A 22,421-nucleotide genomic window follows, 5' to 3' on the forward strand; every position below is an offset into this window, starting at 1 on the left:
CACATGATGATGGCGATACAGGTGGTACTTGGACCCAGAACCGTTCGCCAAGTACAGATTCGATACTTCTGCGCTCCCTCTTCATTTCCACACACGTGACTGAAGCTGCCAATGTTCTGATTATCGTCTTGCTTCTTAGCCTCCAAGGCACTGTCTAGAAAAATGGCTCCAGTTGAGCCAGATTCCTCTTTACCCAAATTTACAGAGATCGCACCTGGATACAGTGTGCATTATCCTAACCAGCTGCAGTGCCAGGCATCCTTCCTTTGGAACTTTTTACTATAAATCACAGAGTTCCTACTTATCAATTATGGGCTTATGCAAAGTTCAGTATGTTAGGTGTAATTATTTACCATTTGATTGGTAGGAAAGAATGTTTCCTTTCAGATGCTAAAAAAAAAAAAAAAAAAATGCTGCCTTAATGCTGGTATGTTAATCCAGGGAGTGATTTCTCTCAAATTATAGTTTTACTTTGCTTTCAAGGGAAGAACCATAATTGTATCATGCAGAAAATGTTTTGCCTTGATCTCTGAAGTTTTGTCAAGTTTGAGAACACTGCATTGTTATTAACTTCTGAAAAAATAAGGACCAAGTGATATAAATCAGTCAGGAAATGGACATTTTGATCCACAATTTTTGGAAATTGCTTTGGTACCTATAACACTGATAGCTAAATTAGGACCTTAACTTGTCTCATTATGTAACAAAGCTTTGTCTACAACCATTCTGGTGCAGACTGAATCCAGATTTTAAATGTAGTCTATTGGTCTAGAACTTTCACTTTCAGGAAATTAGCCTAACAAAATAATCAAAGAGGTCTGTCCATGGATAATCATTGCACTATTACTGGCCACAAAAAAAAACTTAGATAAAAAAATCTAGATGTGGCCAACAGAAAGTTAATTTAATAACAGTGGTACTTCCTTGTAATGTAGTCATGAAGAATGAAAATGTTGATCAGTGATGGGAAAATGTGGGCCATCATGTGAAAATAGTTTACAGAACAGTATTAACAGCACTCCAACGTTTGTATATATATGAAAGCAAAAGAAATGATATCTGAGAAGGAAGAATTGTGGATAGACTTGATTTTTATCTTCCTTTCCTGTCAGTCTATTAAAGTAGTGGTTAAGACTGTGGGCTCTGGAGATGACCCAATTGGGTGGTATTTACTAGTCATGTGGCTCTGGGCAAATTACTTTGAGAAAATGTTAATATGTGTAAAATCCTTAGTAAAGTGCAACTATCATCATCACTACCATTACGAAATGGAAATTAAGTAAAAATACGTAGGTCTTTAATCTCAGAGAGGCATCGTGTGTAAGATAGAGCAAAAAACATGGGACCTAGAGTAAGGAAAACTGAGTCTGAGTCCAGGCTTTCCATTGATGAGATGCTGGGCAAGTCACATCCTCTCTGAGCTTGATCGAGGGTCAGCTAGGAAAAGTAATCCTCTTTCACCATCTCGGGGATGTAGTAGGCATCAAATGAGATGTTTATGAGACAAAACCATGATGTACTCTGCAAACCATTTTATTATTGTATGTGTGTGTGTGTGCACGCGCTCGCTCAGTTGTTCAGATGTGTCCAATTCGTTGTGACCCCATGGACTGTATTCCCACCGGGCTCCTCTGTCCATGGGATTTTCCAAGCAAGAATACTGGAGTGGGGTGCCATTTTCTCCTACAGGGGATCTTTCTGATCCAGGCTCCAACCCACATCTCCTGCGTTTCCTGTATCAACTGGCAGGTGGATTCTTTACCACTGAGCCACCCAGGAAGCCCGTTATAAATTATATTGAGTGTTGATTACATATCGTAGCCAGTTACAAATAATTTTGCCTTGTTTTGGCCCCAATTCTAAAGCAGAAGAGGTGTGAACTCGGTGGTTTCAGAAGGGAGGAAAGTAAGCAAATGTGGGAGAACTGAAGCCTGAGCTTTGAGAAGCCTTCTCATCCAGTGACCGCATCAACTCTGCACGCTTCGTCAGCACTCGGCTGCCAGCTGAGACAGTGAAGAGGCTCAGAGGAGGAAAGGACTTTATAATATTTTCTTGGACTGGCAGCGCTCCTGGTGTGGCATTTCACCACATCCTAATCACCTTGTTCTTTCCTACTGAAGGCAATGGCTGCCTGGCCTGATCAGTGGATCCTTTCAGGCAGTGCTAAGTAAACTGGGCAGCAAGCGTTTGATCTAGATTGGGGCTAATACATTAACATTTTCAAAGATCCTGTGAGGAAGCAAAATGTCACTTGGAAAACTTCAAATTATGATGGTTCATTCTGCCAACTCTGCTGAGAGATTCAGAGAATAATAAAACAATAATACATTTCAATTCTCAAAAGGGACAGATACTGCAGTTTTCTTTGTAGTGACTCACAGCTAACATGACCCTCAACAGAACAATTTTATATTGTGTCATCTTTAAAATGAGGAGTTTGGTTTAATATAGTTTGAGTTCCCTTTAAACAATAAAGTAATTCTTTGATGTACAGGTCAAGATTAATTAATGCTAATAAGGGACATTATTTGGTATCTTGAAGCGAACACTTCACCTGTAGTAATTTTTATCTCATAACCTTTAATGAAGTTCAGAATTAGAACCAGAACACCAGTAATAGAAATTAAAATGTATTAAGAAATAAAAGCATCAAATATAAATATGAACATAAAGTAACTTTTTCTAATTTTAAGCTGAAGACCTTTCTAACTATAAATGAACAACTCTATGGTTTGACTATAAAATAAAAAATTAAAGAAATCCCAGTTTATAGTATTTTGAGCAGATTAAAAAAAATGAGTGTTATTAACTGTGCTCCTAAGTGGGGCAGTTTATGTAAAATGGACAATTTCCTTGAAGGGAAAACAGCCAAAACTCATTTAAGAAGTAATAGATAATTTGTGTAATTTTATGTCTTCAAAAAAAATTAAACTCCGTTAACCTTCTAAAGGGACCCAAATGGCATCACTCGTGATTTCTATCCAACACTGAAGGAAGAAATTATATGAATTCTGCCTACAGTCTTTGATAATACAGGTAAGAAGGGAAACTCATTTAATGAGGTCAATACTACACAGACCAGACAATGACATTAAAAGATAAAGAAACTATACATCAATATCCCTCATGAAACCTGAAGCAAAAATACTCAACAAGATACTAGCAAAAGAATCCAGCAATGCTCTGGGAATGCAAGGCTGGTTCCACAATTAAAAGCCAATGTAATTCACCATGTCAACATAATGAAGAAAAACTACATGATCATTCTTAATAGATACAGAAAAAACATCTGGCAAAATCCAACATCCATTCATGATTAAGAATGCTCTGGGAAGACTCAGAGGGATTGGGTAGAGAGGAAGGTGGGAGGGGGGATCGGGATGGAGAATACATGTAAATCCATGGCTGATTCATGTCAATGTATGACAAAACCCACTACAATATTGTAAAGTAATTAGCCTCCAACCAATAAAAATAAATGGAAAAAAAAAGAATGCTCAGAAAACTAGGAGTAAAGGGGAATTTCCTCAGCCTGGTTAAGACTATCTACAAAAACCTACAATTACTAAACTTAATGCTAAAAGACTGCATGCTTGTTCCCCAGTATCGGTGATGAAGCAGGTTGTGTCTGGCATCACCACTCTTTTCACCATCATAATGGAAGGTCTAACCAGTGCAGCAAGACAAGAAATAAAAGGCATTGGAAAGGAAAACTGAAAAGACTGGAAAAAATAAAACATTTATTATAAATAATAATAATCTGCAGACATGGCTATGTAGAAAACTTTAAAGAAATCTACATAAGTAATCTGGCAAAGTGTCAGGATACAAGGTCAATATACAAAAATCAGTTGTATTTCTAGATATTAGCAATGAACATTTTGGAAATTGAAAATTTTTAAAGTACCATTTATAAAAGCACACACAGAGAAAACCAGAAAGTACTGATAACATATTTGTGAGATCTGTATGCTAAAATCTAAGAACACTGATAAAAAGAAATCAAAGACCTCTATGAATGGAGCAATATGCTGCACTCATGGACTGGAGGGCAAATATTAAGATGTCCTCTCTTCCTGTTCTTGTCAACAGGCTGATTCTAAATTGTATATGGCAAGGCAAAGGATCTAAAATTAGCAAAAGTTTTCAAAAAGAACATAGCTAGCTGCATATTTATGCAGCGCTACTGTGATCATGCAATGTAGTATGAGTGAAAGTTCAGACATATAAACTTAACAGAACAGTTAATAGACTAATGGTGTGTCTACCGATTTTCAACAAAGGTGCAAAGAAAAATGAACCTTAATCTATACATGGTACATATGATTTTTATATGTAACATGTAAAACCCAACTCAAACGGATCACATTCACATCACCAAATGTAAAAACTGAAAACTTAAGTTTCTAAAATATTTTAAAACTTTGTCACCTTGTTAGGCAGATTTCTTAGATATGACACCAAAAGCCTAACTCATTAAAGAAATAGTTGAAAAAGTCAACTTTTGTGAAAATTAAGAACTTCTGCTCTTCAAAAAGCTCTGTGAAAAGAAAGACAAGCAAGCCTCATTCTGGGAAGAAATATTTATAAAGCACACGGGTGATAGTCTTGTAGCCAGATTATAGGAGATAATATCTGACTAGAAATATGTAAACACAATTTGGCTTATCATTTTTACCTTTTCTGATTGACAAAACATGAGATTTTTATCCTTAGGGGTATATTTGTGACAAAACTTCCATTTTTGGAATGGAAATTTGACAGTATGTACCAAATCATAAATATATCCATATCCTTTAATACAGTAATTTCTAGGAATGTATCCTAAAAATCTTACACACCAAGGCTGGTGTGTATGTTCACTATTCCAATACTTCCACTTGCAAAAATGAAAATAAAAATCTCTCTTGATAACAGGACTAGTTAAATAATGCATCAGCCACAAATTGAGGCTATTTGGAGGGGAAATCTGGCTTCAAGTACGCCCAGAAGAGAGCCAACAAAAGTACATACAAATATGAATGGGAATTTTCTCTGCATGATTAGATTACTTCTGGGGTATTTTTTCTTTTTTGTTCTTTCTGAAGAACATGTATTCAGAAGAAAAAAGTTAACTTTTTTTTAAAGCAATTTAGACATTCCAGAGTTAAGAGCAACATGAAATCCCTGTCTCCTTTACGGTATATAAGGATCTGATTTTGCAAGGGGAAGGGGGCAGGCTGAATAATTTCTGACTGAAAGAAAAGGCAGCTCCTAATTCTCTCTGTGTCATTTTTGCTACTTCTCCAGTAAGGCAGACCATGGATAGATAGCAGAGCTGACATCTGGGTCGCCCTTCAGTCATTCACTCCAGGGTTGTGTTGAATAGTGGTTTTGTTTGGGCATAAATACACTTTGGACTTTCCCTTTGTTTGGTTCCCAGTGTAGCTCTTAGTAATGAAGCTCTTTTGGCATCTCACTTATGCATTTTCAAAAATACCTCCTAAATGTTGGTCAAGGCTTAACTGGTGCCCCCTAGTGGGAAAGTCCTCAAGTAACTGGCTGCTATTCACATATTTTTGTTTGCCGAATTCTTCTTTTGGAGAAAACTCAAATTTTGTAGTGTCTTCTTTTCTATAGGTACTGTGCTAAGGTGGCCTTTTCATATGTATTATTAATTTTAGGCATGCAATTCTTACATAGTAGGTCACACAGTTTAAAACTATTATGCAATAATTGTCAGGCAGACAAAACTCAATTTATTATTACACAAAACTAACACTTGAGAATCCCAAGATGTTGTAAATTCTCTGAACTTCTGATTAAGACTAAAGACGCCTTGACCTTATATGCATAGTTGTAAGATTAAGCAGAATCAGTTTCCAAGGCTTTCTGGAGAGGAGGGGTGTGTAAAAAACCTTTTTAAACCATGGTGTCTCTCTCTCACAAACACACAGCTTTAATTATAAACCATCTGAACATATAAGTACCTGAAATAGTAGTGCTCTTATATACTACAGTAAATGGACTTCATTCTTGATTGCCTGGCACTGCCTTTCTTTTCTGAAGGTTGGGGCTTGGTTTTGTTCTTCTGCAAGTACACACTACTATCTCCATTTGAATTTCTATGTGGCAGAGAGAAAGATGCTGAAGCAGTGTCCCCCAGGCAAGGTGATGGCTTAAATTTCACTAAAAATACTTTTATCAGTAACTGTTTAGTTTTCACAAATAATTTTCCAAGAATAAACACATTACTTGTATAAATACTGTTTAAAAAGGTAAGAACCTCAATTTTATTGTTTTCTTTAGGAATGTCTATGACCAGAATAATTCTTACACTTGAGGTTTTTAAAAAATCCTCACTTAATCTGAAAGGAAAAAGTGTGAATGCACTTTTCTATTCCAAAAGTCTAAGGGTTTCACAGAAGAAAGCTTAATATCCAATAGTTACATAAACATGTTTATATAGATACAGAGATTTAGATAATAACTATTGCCCAGCCACTAAAGATCGAGATTAAAAGCAAAGTTCTATTATTTTTCAAAAAGGTTAATACAGAGGGACAGAATATGTATGTTTGTAGGTGTCAAAAGAATGGGAGAATATAAGCAACTTGACAAGACTACGTTTACTCTGTAATTTTTATTAATAAAAAGATTAACCATGACCATGAGTGGCTGGGCTTATAGTTTGCTACATCAAAGAAATTAAAAATTGATTAAGAATATTTTTACAGTAATTTATAATAGCATTCCTTTTATAGAGGCATTTTTAAATTTTTAAGCAATTTTGTTTTTTTGTAAATATATGAAACTAACCCTTAGTGTCATGGAGGAGAATCATCATAGCTACTGCTAAATGAAAGAATTTCCAAGAGTTGTCTGACGATGTTTATCTCAACACCTACACCCAAACTTTAGGGAAAAAATCTCCCAAAAATATCTGGAAAACTGCCTGATCAGTAATCAGTGTCTGCTTGTAGCCAGGGAATAGCCCACTTCCAAGTCAAGCATGAAGAATAACACAAAATACAAATGCACCCAAGATCCCCAAGTAAATTAGGAAAAGTGCCATTATTTTAAGAATTATCAGACATATAATCAAAGTGTTTAAATACAAATTCAGATTTGTTAAGTCCAAAAGATACAGTATTTTTATTACATATAATTTCTCCTGTGTGCTAAAAATGTTAACTTACAGGACACAGTATTTGTATACGTGTAGAGGGGATTACGGTGGAGTCGTTCAATCATTTTTCATTGATGAGAACAGAACAACAAGGTGGTGGACAGATAAGCACTTGGGTCCTCTAAAATTCAAGGCGGTGTTACTACTGCTCAACCAAAACACACTACCATTCTGTTAATATGAATGCCTACTCATTTATCTTTTAAAAATAAAGTCCATCTTTTTTTCCATTAAAGCTTCTGTAACATTGACACAAAGGTTCCTTCTACCTGTTAAAATAGGGGTAGTCTTCATCTTTGGACAAGGTATCACCATTTAGGGAAATGTAATCATATACATTACTAAATTTTTGAGGCAGCTGTTGGAGTCCATTAAGCACTTTTGGAACACTGTACCTTTAAAGTTTGTCTTTAATATTAATTGCTTTGGAAAACCAAAAATAGAAGAAAGACATCTATGGCAAAGTACATTTCATTCAGATTTGACAGCAGTAAAATACATCCCCCCCCCCAAAAATATTAGTGCAGTGTCAATTTTGTCTATGTAAATCACTTGAGGATAGTTTTGTTATGGTATGACTGAATAACCAAAAAAGTTTTAACTTGTTTAAAAAGTTTTGTCTTTGACTTAGTCTTCAGTAATGCAAAAATGAAATTAAGCACTGTAAAAAGTCTTTAAAAATGAAGTTCTACAAATTTGGTTCCCATTTACAACAGTTTTCATTAACAGATAATGAATTAAGTGTAGACACAATGTATCCATTACCCTTATAACTACAATAAAAAAAATCTCTAGTAGCATGTATATAGATCGTGATATCTTTAGGAATACCAATATATAGTCAAAATATGTTCATACAGAACCAATACCTCTCCTTCTCAATGTAAAAGAACACTTTTTAAAAATAATTAACAAAAATACCAATTAAACAATGGAACCTCATTTCATTTCACTGTGCCCAAAAGTATGACACAAAATATTGGCTTAAAGAGGTAGATTAAAAAGAAAAAGGAAACCAGATTCTCCATTCTTTGTCACTTTTATTCAGTAGTAGTATTTTTTTTTCCTTATTTTCAGTGCCAGACACGGCAAGGAGTGATTACAGCCAACTGTTATTAAAACATTTGTTCGCAACATGTACCCCCTTTACCACTGACCCCAAACTGACTCGTCTGTGTGCTTTCGTTCTTTCCTTTTTATACCACCACCAAGACTGGGTGGAGGGGCAAGGGGAAGAGAGATGAAGGGGAAGAGTCCAGGAGGCCAGAGAGGAGGAATGCTACAAGCCACAGTAAGAATGAGCTGTATTTAATTTAAAAAAGGGGAGGAGGGGTGTACCCCACAAATGATACAGTAATGAGGATACACAATTAAATCCCATTAGCATGACTGAAGGCTTTCACTGTGTTTGACGTCATCACAATGGAAGGCATAAAAAGTGGAGTAAATCAATGTTGACACAGTCCAATCTAGTCCATTAGGCAAGATGGTGCAAGAAGTCATTTAAATTAAAAGTGCCCTACCCTTACCTAAATGGCTAGCAGACATGGAGAACACCACAGGGAGGGATCCACAGAGCTTTCTCCATGTAGCTATGGAAAATGTGTTGTCGAATGGCACATTGTCAAACACTGGAAAAGGGGCGCCACAATGGACCTCTCTCTTTTTTAAGTACGAATGCTAGATTCAACTATCTCAACTAAGCAGGAAGTGGGTTCTTCTGCTAGGAAGGCCAACCCTAATTCACTTTGTCTTGAAATATATACAGATTGTTTGTAGTAGCTACAGCAATGATATTTTCCTTGGGGTGCCAGGCTGTGTGAAGTATTTTCTTGTTGAAGTCTAGGCTGTCAACACTGATTTCATCTTTCTTTCGCTTGCCACTTGCACACACTTTGCGTGGCTTCAGAACCGTGCGAGGTTTATTGTTTTCTCGTGATGCTTCCAGGGTTATGTCTCGCTTTGTGTTCCGGTCAAACATTCTGAAGAAATTATTGTAAGATCCAGTCATGACAACACTGGAAAAGGAGACAGAGCATCCAGTCAAATAAGGAACATGAGTTTTTGGTGAACATTTTGCTGGTGAAATTCTGCCTAATGCTCCAAAGCAAGAGCTACTGCAACCAGATCTGGGTTTAGGGAGAGGGCTGCTGGCACCAACCCAGAGACCAATCACTGGAATAAACTAGGAATACGCTATTAGTTAACTTGATGTCTATTCATGACTCCTTTCATGACTGCCCAGACTGTCACCAAAGTTGAAAGCATCCTCAAGTAAGGCCTGTAGGTAGTAGTGAATGGTCTTAGTTGAAAACATTTACAACCCCAGTCTATGCAGTCCTCCAGACCAGCCAAACAACAACAAAACACAAACCTGTGGTATGCACTTCTAAAAAAACAATGCTTTATTCTGATTTACATTATAAGCTACTGATGTTCCCAGGACATGTCAGATTCAGACAATAGCTTCTTATGAATGCTTTTAAGAAATCTGCTTCAAAGAATATAAAACAAGTAGCATATATAATTTTTATGAATTAAATCACTTAACCTAAGTATATTGTAAGCAAGTATTTTTGACAGATATTTTTATAATTTGTGTAGTTTAGACTGGCATCTCCATGTTACCAGAATTTGTGAGGTCTTAATGGATTTTAATGGATTCTGACACCTAGTCTATAGCTATTTAAAAGGTGTTGCTAGCCAGCATTTCTATGGGATTTTTGCCAAAAATGTATAACCTGAATCTAATCACGAGGGAGTATGAGACAACACTCAAATGAAGGAAAATTCTATACAATGAATGGCCTGTGGTTCTAAAACAAGCTGAGATCATGAAAGACAAGAATGAAGAACTGTTCCCGATTAAAGGAGACAATGAGATGGGACAAAGAGCATGACTGAGGGAACGTGTGCTATTTACGGGGTCCGAGCGACTTCACTTTCACTTTTCACTTTTCTGCATTGGAGAAGGAAATGGCAACCCACTCCAGTGTTCTTGCCTGGAGAATCCCAGGGATGGGGTCGCACAGAGTCGGACACAACTGAAGTGACTTAGCAGCAGCAGTGGGTTAGACAGCAGTACTGCACCCATGTGAATTCTTCTGCCTTAGATGCCCGCACAGTCATTTTATAGGAGAGCATCTTGCCAAAAAAAGTTTTCATGTTAGGGGAATAAACAGTTTTTCCTATAATGGAAGATGTTGTTTAAACACAAGAAGAATGAGCTGGTGCAGCTGTGCACTGTATCCTACTCCAGCAGCGCCTTCTCTTTTGTTTCCCTGACGCCTCAGGGAGAGCAGTGGTGTTCAAAGGCGAAGCCTGCTTGGTCCTCCTCCAGGTTTACTGTGGTCAGCCTACTATGTGGCCTCATATAATAACCAGATAAAAATAATTTAAAAAATCAGACAACAGATAAATGATTCAAGTTCTGTTATCTTCAATAGCACCATGAAACCTGAATCATATCAGGCTTCAGTGATAAAACTGTTGTTGAATAACATACTCTAATGAATACCTTGAAGGTAGGTTTAGTAATTCCAGAATTATGTTTTCTTTTACTATTGTCTGTTCTCCTGGAACATAATGAATGGTAAATAAATACATGGAACAATATACTGGTTCCAAATCAGGAAAGGATTATGTCAATGCTGTATATTGTCATCCCGCTTATTTAACTTATATGCAGAGTACATCACGTGAAATGCCAGGCTGGATGAAACTCGAGGTGGAATCAAGACTGCCTGGAGAAATATCAATAACCTCAGATGTGCAGATGACACCACCCTAATGGCAAAAAGCGAAGAACTAAAGAGCCTCTTGATGAAAGTGAAAGAGGAGAGTGAAAAAGTTGGCTTAAAACTCAACATTCAGAAAACTAAGATCATGGCATCTGGTCCCATCACTTCATGGCAAATAGGTAAACAAGGGAAAGAGTGACAGACTTTATATTTTTGGACTCCAAAAGCACCACGATGGTGACTGTAGCCATGAAATTAAAAGAGGCTTGGGCTTGCTCCTTGGAAAAAGCTATGACCAACCTAGACAGCATATTATAAAGCAGAGACATTACTTTGCTAACAAAGGTCCGTTTAGTCAAATGCTATTGTTTTTCCAGTAGTCACGTATGGATGTGGAAGTATGGAATGGTGACACATACATGACAGTAGTCACGTATGGAGCTGGAAAGCTGAGTGCCAAAGAATTGATGCTTTGGTGTTGGAGAAGACTCTTGAGAGTCCCGTGGACAACAAAGAGATCAAATCAGTCCATCCTAAAGGAAATCAGTCCTGAATACTCATTGGAAGGACTGATGCTGAAGCTGAAGCTCTAATACTCTGGCCACCTGACACAAAGAACAGACTCACTGGAAAAGACCCTGATGCTGGGAAAGACTGAAGGCGGGAAGGAGAGGATTAGATGGTTGGATGGCACCACCAACTCAATGGACATGAGTTTGAGTAAGTTCCGGGGGTTAAGTGATGGACAGGGAAGCCTGGTATGCTGCAGTCCATGGGGTCACAAAGAGTCGGACATGACTGAGTGACTGAACTGAACTGAATAAATACTGACAACCAAAACTGAAAAGATTAACATTTTGATGACACAGTAAAAGGAACTGTACTATGGCAAAGCTGTGGATTATAACAAGCCTCATCACTCATGGTAATATGGTTAAAATAATACCTAGAAATTACCTCTTCTCTGCTATGAGGTATTGGTGTAGTATCCAGAAAAACTAGTGTGTAAAACTCCAAATGAAGTATCTCCACCTAAATATTTCTAAAACCAATTTAACAGCAAAGTAACAAACACACTGAAATTTCACCATTTTAACTACTGGTATATTAAAAAGGTGATTGATCTGGTCCATTAAAGGGGAAAATTAAAATTTATATATTAACATTATATCTAGAAGTTTCTGGTGTATTTTCACATTTACTTAGTGAAACACAATGTTTAATTTTTATCTCCCAATACTGCTGTAAGATTTCAAGGAAACCGTGGGGGAAATAAGAGTTGGGAAATGTAATTTATGTCAGTCAAAAAACACATTGGCCATTAGTAAATGTGGCAATCATACTAGGAGTGAAATAGATTTCTTTCCTCTAATAGAATTCACATTTGAATAAGATGTTCAGTTCAAATTAAAATCAATTTACCTGTCAGATCCATTCCAACAACATTCAAATTTGTCAAATATGCAGTCATTTTCATACAGTGAACAAAGTTTACTTCTGAGGTATTCATGCACCTGGGGGGGGAAAAAAATTATTATACACACACACAAACACACACACATGTGTGTACTTAGCTTACATCACATGATCTACTGCTCCTGAAACTGGAAAATGATTTAACAAGTCTGTATCTTTTTAAGGAATATATAAACACATGGATTGAGTGAAAGTCACTCAGTCGTGTCCAACTCTTTGTGACCCTATGGATTATAGCCACCAGGGTCCTCTGTCCATGAAATTCTTCAGATCATATACATACTTTAATCTCATTAAAACTCAATTCTCAAAACAAAAACTCAATTCTCTGAGAAATAGTAAAGGTATTGAGCTCCCCGTTCCACCAATCCACATTTTTCTTTCATACAACTGAGAAATATACCCTCCTGGGGATGGCACATCTACTCTTCATAAGTTTGACTAAAACAGTAGGCCAGAAAATATTTAAAATGGCACAGATAAGACACTGATTAAAGAATATACAGCAATATTTGAATTTTCCAACACTTGATTTTCTGTCTATTGTTGATTTAAAAACACACAATACTGTGGCTTTACTTCCTTTTTAATTACCATTTTTGGGGTATAACTAACTGAAGCCTACAGTATCATTAAGTGCATATGTTATGCACTGCATGATCCTGCCCTGATCCAGTGATAAATTATATGGTTACTTCACATATGAATCATGGAAATATTTGACACACTTGTTATTACTTACACACAGTATGTGCTCAGTCACTCAATCATGTCCAACTTTCTGTGACCCTGGGACTGTAGCCCACCAGGCTCCTCTGTCTATGGAATTCTCCAGGTAAGAATACTGGAGTGGATTGCCATTTCCTCCTCCAGGGGATCTTCCCGATCTAAGGACTGAATCTGCATTTCCTGTGGATTCTATTTTGGCAGGTGGATTCTTTACACTGAGCCACCTGGGAAGCCCGTTTCTTATATAGTATCCAAAGCTAATGAAAATGGCTGTTTTTTTAAGTTCAATTCTATATTCACTAGTTTTTCACAAAGGGATCAACTAGAAAGTAAATTGAAAAAGTATTCTTAGAAATGATACATTTCTGTATTAATATTACTAAATTACAAAGCAAAGTTCCAAAGTATTTGTTGTGATCATAAGGGAAAAAAAGGAGTCTCTAGCTCACTGTTCTTATTCATTTAAATGAGAACCTTAAAATGAAGTAATGACAGAAAAGAACAAGTACTTTCTCAAAGCTTAGAATTCTCTAATCTTTATGAAACAGCCTAACATCATTTTAAGTATCTGTTTTATCTTTAAGTATAATGGAATGATTCAGACCACTCTGTGTGACATTTTAGGTGAAAATCTGTTAACACAGGATTTATAACGTTTGTGGGTTAGGACCCACAATGAGTACGTGAGGCAAACAGTAATGTTAACATTACCCTTCAATCACATAACTGGTCAGCTAGATTCTTATACAAACTCAGTGGGAGTTGACCCTGCACCTGCTACACTGAGTATGATGCGACTACTCCAATCACTAAGCCAGGTCAGCACAGGTTAAAAGAAACTGCACCCTGTCCCCGCTGTGCACATCTTCATTCGCTTCTCCGGAATAAAGGGACCCACGGGAGCAGCTTGGCTGACAAGGAGAATCCAGAACTGACTGGCATTCTATGACAGACAGGCAGCTCCCAAAGCTGTCTGCTGGGTGCTCACAAGCCCCTCTCCTTCAGCTTAAGACAACAGTTACCAGCCAGTTCACCTGACTGGGCGACACGCCAGCGTTAACCTCTCATTCAGCTAGCACTGTCCACACTCTATCTGGGAGCCTCTAGTAGGCCTGGCCATTCTCCCCACAGTTCTCCCCAGACCTCCGTAGACACCTTAATTCCATCCTCACTTCAAATGTAGATAACAGTAGAAAAAAAAGTTATTATTGAAACAAATTGGTAGCTTTAAATTTTAATTGTAAAACTACATAGAAAACACAGTCTATAAAATTAGGTATAAATTTAACATAAGGAAAAGCAGTGTATTCATGGATCTCTGAAGGAAAAAGCCCAATGGTGAACACACTTTGTACTGGGATTAACACATATAGGCTATATACTCATTGAAAGAAAGAATTCCAAATACCTGGTATGTTTCCACAGGCCTGTTTTCCATATTTAAGTCCCAAATTTTGACTGACAAATAGTCTCTAGTCATCATATATCGACCACTATGGCTGAATTTTACATCAGAAATTGAAGAGATGATTTCAGAAAAAAAAGACCTGTTACTGGGATCTTCAGGTTCTTCAAACACTAAAAACAAGCACAAAAGGTTGGGACCATCTGTAATTACTCTGGCCTGGACAAAGCATTTACACAAAACATCATTCACAAACTTCCTAGCAGTGAGCTAAAAATGACAGGCTAGTAAAGAAATGGAAAACATCTCTAAGAACATCTGTAAGACTGTAACCTTCCTGATAGAGTTTCTTAGGAGAATGAGGATAACCCAATACTGAAGCTGAAGCGGCAGAAGCACATTATGTAGCACAGCGCATCCCAGAGTCACCCGGCTAATCCACCAGAACCACTCGGCTGCCACATCTGGCATGTGTCAGGTCTGTGGTCCTACATACACCTCACTGACTTTGCATGTACTGGCACCACGAGACACAGACCACCTTTGCCATTCCCATGCATACCCACAGTTTTGAGTGGTCAGGTAAAATTAGTTTGATAAGAAGTATGTTAACAGTCTTCGTAAGTTTTTAAAAAATTCAACATGGAGGTAAGAATAATGCAACCCCTGAATTTCTTAACCTTGTACTCTTCAAACTTAAAGGAGTTGAAGAAACCTTTTCTCAGGAAAAACTCTTCCTAGGAAGCCCAAAACAGGAAGGAAGGGGGTGGGGAGAAGAGAGAAGGGAGGCAGGGAAGAGAGGAAATGTTCTACTTGCAGACAGGACTGGGGAACCCAACCCAAGCTCCCAAAGAACAGCACTCTATTAAAGTACATCCACTGGTACTCAACAGACGTACCCCACAGACAGTCTTCTATGTTCTTCCAGTAGAACCTGTAAGGTCTCGGGCTGAGTCAGGCAGCTTACCAAAAGGTACAGGAGGTCAAGACTCATGTGCTGTGCTTAGCCGCTCGGTCCTGTCTGACTGGGCAGCACCAGGGACTGCAGCCCGCCAGGCTCCTCCACCATGGGACTCTCCAGGCAGGAATACTGAAGTGGGTGGCTATGCCCTGCTCCAGGAGATCTCCCCAACCCACTGACTGAACCCGGATCTCCTGCACTGCAGGCGGATTCTTGGCGTACTGTTTGAGTCACCAAGGAAACCTATGTAAGTGCAGTTACCATGTCTGAAGACAAACAGAAAATGTTACCGTTTGAAAACAAACTCACGTTTAGAATGCCTATCACAGAGGGCGGACGCCCTCATGTCACATAACCGGATCGTCCCTTTACTGCTGCTGTAGACAAATGTGTTACAGCTGTTGGGGTGGAATTCTGCAGCTGTGATCACCTCTGTCAGCTCCTCCATGTTGGCAGGCTTGATATCCACAATATCTGGAGAGCATTTTATTAAGGAATTTCCACTTAAAAGAAAGGTCAAATATAATTTTATATTTCTCAAATCTACAGCTCATTCACAGATGCACGTATTAATCCTATTTTAGAATGTAGAGGGTTTTTTTTCCTCAGTATGATATAAATCCCAGAAGACATAAACAAAGACTGATAGGCCATCATCCTAAATATTAAGAACTTACAATATTTCCAAACAAAACAAAAGGAAAAATCTGGAAGGCAGCACAATGGGGAAGCTGCACACAAACAATGGAGCTGATTTACTTGATATTAAGAAGGTGCTTAAAAAAAAAAAAAAACTCCAATAAGAATACATGCAAATCCAATGAAAAATTTGGAAAAGAACAAAAAGAAATGGTTGAAAAAAATAAGTCTACTAAGGACGAAAGAAGCAAATGAAAACAAGAGGCCCTTTCACTAACTAGACCACTAAAGGTACAGGAAAACAGGCTCTTCTTATGCATTACAGGCAGACCTTGTTGCTTTGCTTTGCTTTACTGGGCTTCACCTATCAGTTCACTGCACTTCACTTATGATTTACTGCATTTTTTATAAATTGATGTTTTGTAGGAACTGTGCATCAAGCTAGCCTATCAAACACCATTTTCCTAACATCATCAGCTCAAACCTTTACATTATTATTACATCTGTTTCAGTGATCTGTGATCAGCTCAGCTATCTTTGATGTTACTACTATAATTGTTTTGGGCTGACATGAACTACACACATAAGGTGGTGAATTTAGTCAACTGCTGAAAGGACAACCAAGGGCTTAGAACATTACATAAACTTAGTTGATAAAGCAGTGGCAGGGTTTGAGAGGGCTGACTCCAGTTTTGAAAGAAGTTCCACTGTGGGTGAAATGCTGTCAAACAGTACTGCAGACTACAAAGAAATCATTTATGACAGGAACAGTCAAAATTGATGTGGCAAACTTCACTGTTGCCTTATTTCAAAGAAAACTGCTACAGCTACCCTAACCTTCAACAATCACACTCTCATCAGTCAGCAACCTTCAACAAGGCAAGATCCTCCAGCAGCATAAAGATTACCGCTCGCTGAAGGTGCAGGTGATGATCAGCATTTTTCAGCAATATTTTTAAACTAAAGATGCTCAACATCACTCATTATCAGAGAAATGCAAATCAAAACCACAATGAGGTACCATTACACGCCAGTCAGGATGGCTGCTATCCAAAACAAGCAATAAATGCTGGAGAGGCTGTGGAGAAAAGGGAACCCTCTTACACTGTTGGTGGGAATGCAAACTAGTACAGCCGCTATGGAAAACAGTGTGGAGATTTCTTAAAAAGCTGGAAATAGAGCTGCCATATGACCCAGCAATCCCACTTCTGGGCATACACACCGAGGAAACCAGATCTGAAAGAGACACGTGTACCCCAATGTTCATCGCAGCACTGTTTATAATAGCCAGGACATGGAAGCAACCTAGATGCCCATCAGCAGACGAATGGATGAGGAAGCTGTGGTACATATACACCATGGAATATTACTCAGCCATTAAAAAGAATTCATTTGAATCAGTTCTAATGAGATGGATGAAACTGGAGCCCATTATACAGAGCGAAGTAAGCCAGAAAGATAAAGACCATTACAGTATACTAACACATATATATGGAATTTAGAAAGATGGTAATGATAACCCTATATGCAAAACAGAAAAAGAGACTCAGATGTATAGAACAGACTTGTGGACTCTGGGAGAAGGCGAGGGTGGGATGTTTCAAGAGAACAGCATCGAAACATGTCTACTATCTATGGTGAAACAGATCACCAGCCCAGGTTGGGTGCATGAGACAAGTGCTCGGGCCTGGTGCACTGGGAAGACCCAGAGGGATCGGGTGGAGAGGGAGGTGGGACGGGGGGACCGGGATGGGGAATACATGTAAATCCATGGCTAATTCATTTCAATGTATGACAAAAACCACTGCAATGATGTAAAGTAATTAGCCTCCAACTAATAAAAATAAATGGAAAAAAATAAACTAAGGTATACTTTTTTTTTTTTTTTAAGACATAATGCAACTACATACTTTAACAGACTACAATATAGCGCTAACATTTATATGCACTGGGAAACCAAATAATTCGTGTGACTTAATTTTAGGGCAGTATTCACTTTATTCTTGTGGTCTCCAACTGAATCTGTCATATCTCTGAGGTATGCTTGCACTGGTAGAGTGTGAACTATAGTACAGTGTTAATTTTTCAAATGATATCTATTTGGAAAGATATACATTAATAGCAGTCATGATAATGACCATTTATCAAGAACTTAAGTACTTAAAAACAAACATGTATATACATTTCTATATATGTATGTGTGTGTGTGTGTATCTCGTAATCACAGAAAATTTTTAGGAGGATAACAAACAATGAGAAGTATTTAGACCATCATGACTTGTACGAATCCTTTTCCAACCTTAATGAGATACTTTTATAATTAAAAACACTTTAAAGGTAATACTCCATATATTTGTTTCTGTTACAAGAAACAGCTATTAAAATTTTTTTTTCTATTTTCATAGGTACAAAGAGAAAAATTCGTTATAATTCCAAGAATCCAATTTTTAAATTGATACATTATGCCTTTTATCAAATAATTTCACCCAGTGTTAAATAACTTATACACAAAAAAAGTGCTATAAAATAATAAGCTACTATATAAGAATCAAAACACACCAAGGAGAGAATGAAGGTAAGTCCAGTATGAGGATAACATGCCTTCTTTACCTAACACCAAAAAAGGAAACCAAACGGATACTAAAACTCCTGTCTGTTATTTCCAGATGCCAAAGATTAATCCGCAAATCATCTGCAGATAAATACGTTTCATAATCACTATTAATAGAAATTGAGTTGATGTGATATGTATGAGCATTGGCAAATATTCTTCGTGGACTGGCCTCAACCATTAGATCCATGGGCCGAAAGACTGGCACCTGTCAACAAGACATGAAAAAGAAGCGATTACAAAACACTCACTTTCTACAAGAGGACTGTAGGCTCAGGAGACTTCATTACTCCAGGTTCTGAGGTAACATTAAACAGCATAATGCTACACAGACTTAGCTTTATAAAGCAACTGATATTGATTGCTTGAAGTGTTGACATGGGAAGAAAAATGAAAAACAAATCTGCCTCCCTTTATAGATAGCAATACTATCAAAATTTGTAGTTTTTCCTAGTTTCAATCTTTTGTTTGAAAGACTTGCAAAGCTAATAAATGTTTATGATTTGCAAAACAGAAAAAGAGACACAGATGTACAGAACAGACTTTTGGACTCTGTGGGAGAAGGCAAGGGTGGGATGTTTCAAGAGAACAGCATCGAAACATGTATATTATCTATGGTGAAACAGATCACCAGCCCAGGTTGGATGCATGAGACAAGTGCTCGGGCCTGGTGCACCGGGAAGACCCAGAGGGATCGGGTAGAGAGGGAGGTGGGAGGGGGGATCGGGATGGGGAATACATGTAAATCCATGGCTGATTCATGTCAATGTATGACAAAAACCACTACAATATTGTAAAGTAATTAGCCTCCAACTAATAAAAATAAATGAAAATAAATAAATAAATAAAGTGGCTAAAAAGGAAATCGGCCCAAAGCATCAAATTCTTGGTATTTCTCATTGCAACTAGAAGATTTAGTCCATTTTTACTTTTTTGATCTCCAAACAAGTTAATCTTGAAACTTAACCTTCTAATAGCTGATAACCAAACCATAAGAACAAGAGAGTGTGGTGGCATAGTAAAAAACAAAACAAATCAAAACACAGTCTTGTGTTGAGTCCTGGTTCAGCCCCTGGCCACAGTGAGACTCGTCTGTAGGTCGGGATCTGTTTAAAATTTGAGTCTTTAATGTTCTCTGTGGTTACAGAATCTTGGGAAGCAGCAGAGTGTAATTATTCCTGTTCATGTTCTGTTGAGGATCTAGACTATATAATAACAGTACAGAAGACTATTCAATGGAATCAGAATTTTCTTTTTAACATGTACTTACACGTAGTGTAGTGACTGTAGTAGGATCTCTATACCTTCCATCTTCCTCCTTCAAGTTATACCCTTCCGGTCTTTTGTCCCTTTCACTGATTTTCCATAACTTTATTGTTTTATCTGGGGAAAAAATAAAGAAAGTCTTAAAAAATGACAGATTAAGCTTCACAGAAGAAAAACATTTTAATATATATTTAAACATGTGATTTCATATCTGACCCAAAAGGATCCCAAGAATAAAATCCCTGACCTGACTTAATAATATTAACACAAACTCTCTACTACCAGGTGAATAAAAGCATCTGTATATATAAAACTAGCACAGAAATTAAAAACCTATGTTAATGGCACTCATTAAATACCATTTAATATTAAAGTCAGGTCACAGCCAGGTCCCTATCCTTCAAAAATTATTATAGCTAGAGGGGGCGGGGCAAACTGTGTGTGTGTGTGTGTGTATGTGTGTGAGTGAGTGAGTGATTATAGCTAGAGGGGGCAGGGGAAACTCTTGTGTGTGTGTCTGTCCATCCCCTGGAGGAGGGCATGGCAAGTATTCTTGCCTGCAGAATCCCATGGACAGAGCAGCGGGCGGGCTACAGTCCATGGGGGTCACAGAGTTGGACACAACTAAGGGACTAAGCACACGCTTAGTCATATGTCTATACATGCATAATGCTTAATATTAAACTTTTACACAAAAAAGCAAAGTCGGTTAAAATGGCCTAAGTGTCAGCCACTCTGTCATGTCTAGCTCTTTGCCACCCCATGGACTGTACAGCCCACCAGGCTCAGTTCTTCCTAGTTCACGGAATTCTCCGGGCAAGAACACTGGAATGGGTATCCATTCCTTTTTCCAGGCTATCTTTCCGACACAGGGATGGAACCTGGGTCTTCTGCACCGCAGGCAAATCCTCTACCATATGAGCCAGCAGGGACTATTTAGAATAAAAATGGTAAGGTTATCTATCTCCCTTGGTCCCACACTTCCTGGCAGATGCTCTCAAAAACTCCACAAACTTCTTAACAGATCTGGATGGATCTGTTTAAACTCTTTCTTTTCCTGTTATATTTGTGATTCAATTCAAGTAAGTACAAGGGCCTGAAAATAGTTTACCAATTAAAAGCATACGTCCCCAAGTCCTTCAAGACAAAATTATTCAGGATCGAGAATATATAAAATAGTGTTTTTTACAATAAGCTTTGCCTCCGAAGTCTAGAGTTAGAGAAAAGTTGCAAAGAGCACTGAGTATTTCCATATACTCTTCACCCAGTTTTTTCCTAATGTCAGCATACAAATAAATTTGTTAAAACTAAGAAATTACCATTCCACGTTACCCTATTCGCCATACTTCAGACTTTACTCTGATTTCATCAGGTTTTCCACCAACGGCTCCTTTCTGTTCCAGGATTCAAACAACACCATTTGTAGCTGTCAAGTCACCTTAGTTTCTCTGCAACAATTTCTCAGACTTTCTTATTTTTCTTCTTCCTGACAGTTCTGAGAAGCACTGGCAAAGTGTGTGGAATGTCCGTCCACTGGGCATGTCTGTTGTTCCCTCATGATCTGATTGGGATCATGGGGTATCAGAAGAGCTGAGAGTGAAGTAAATGTATGCACAGTACTGACATGACTTCCACTGGTGATCACTTGGTTAGGAAAGAAACTGCCAGGTTCCTCCACTGCACAGTTAGTGTCTCCCCCTTGGAAATGAGGCACTAAATCCATCCATGTCTGATAGGACCAGTTACAGTCCGGGCAAGCAGGAGTGTCCATCCACATGTTATTTGGAATTCTCTGTAACAAGCATCCTTTCTCCCCACTTATTTATTTACTCAACAGCATCCTTTCTCCCCACTTATTTACTTACTCAATCAGCCATCTACATCAAGATGGAATCAAGCACATTTATTTAACTCTGTGTGCCCAAGAGGCCCAGTGTAAAGAATCCACTTGACAACACAGGAGATGCAGGCTCAATCCCCAGGTCAGGAAGATCCCCTCGAGTAGGAAATGGCAACCCACTCCAGTATTCTTGCCTGGAGAATCCCATGGACAGAGGAGGCTGGTGGGCTACAGCCCATGGGGCTGCAAAGAGTCAGACACAACTGAGCATGCATGCCCATTATAAGCTTAAAACTGCACTTACAAAATGCCACATCTTAATGGCCCTTCATAAACAAATGGGTATACCAGAATATGAAAAGCAGTGTATAGAGTCCTCTGTAATGCTCCATCATATAGAGACACGGCAGGACCTCCTCCAGCCTGGCCACCCCCTGCCCAGTGGAGAAGAGTACGCGTAGCACCACTGTGGGTGCCCCCGGCAGAGACGACATGTACACAGAGAACAACTGCCAGCTTACTGGCTTGCAGCTAACTGTTTCATCTGAAGCCTATGTAACTGGGGTTTTCAGTTATACTGCAGTTA

At 38.2% G+C, this 22,421-nt stretch overlaps 1 protein-coding gene and 1 long non-coding RNA gene across 5 annotated transcripts in view; one reads left to right on the top strand and one right to left on the bottom strand.

Annotated features, from left to right (window-relative positions):
- LOC139032467 (uncharacterized) overlaps positions 1-2,343 on the top strand; it is a 5,612-nt gene extending 3,269 nt beyond the window's left edge. For both annotated transcript variants that reach the window (XR_011485019.1, XR_011485020.1), the window contains exon 2: positions 1,869-2,343. This is a non-coding gene — a long non-coding RNA (uncharacterized lncRNA). The remainder of the gene's footprint in view (positions 1-1,868) is intronic.
- Positions 2,344-8,188: 5,845 nt separating this feature from the next.
- Positions 8,189-22,421, bottom strand: part of PPP2R2A (protein phosphatase 2 regulatory subunit Balpha) — a 79,246-nt gene continuing 65,013 nt past the window's right edge. For all 3 annotated transcript variants that reach the window (XM_070459643.1, XM_070459642.1, XM_020869619.2), the window contains 6 exons: positions 20,000-20,112; positions 18,760-18,937; positions 15,789-15,953; positions 14,522-14,691; positions 12,331-12,422; positions 8,189-9,186 (listed from right to left, as the gene is read on the bottom strand). In XM_070459643.1, coding sequence (XP_070315744.1) covers positions 8,907-9,186; positions 12,331-12,422; positions 14,522-14,691; positions 15,789-15,953; positions 18,760-18,937; positions 20,000-20,112 — 998 coding nt within the window. In that variant the 3' untranslated portion in view covers positions 8,189-8,906. The remainder of the gene's footprint in view (positions 9,187-12,330; positions 12,423-14,521; positions 14,692-15,788; positions 15,954-18,759; positions 18,938-19,999; positions 20,113-22,421) is intronic.

Source organism: Odocoileus virginianus, chromosome 31, assembly GCF_023699985.2.
Source record: "Odocoileus virginianus isolate 20LAN1187 ecotype Illinois chromosome 31, Ovbor_1.2, whole genome shotgun sequence".
Lineage (NCBI taxonomy): Eukaryota > Metazoa > Chordata > Mammalia > Artiodactyla > Cervidae > Odocoileus > Odocoileus virginianus.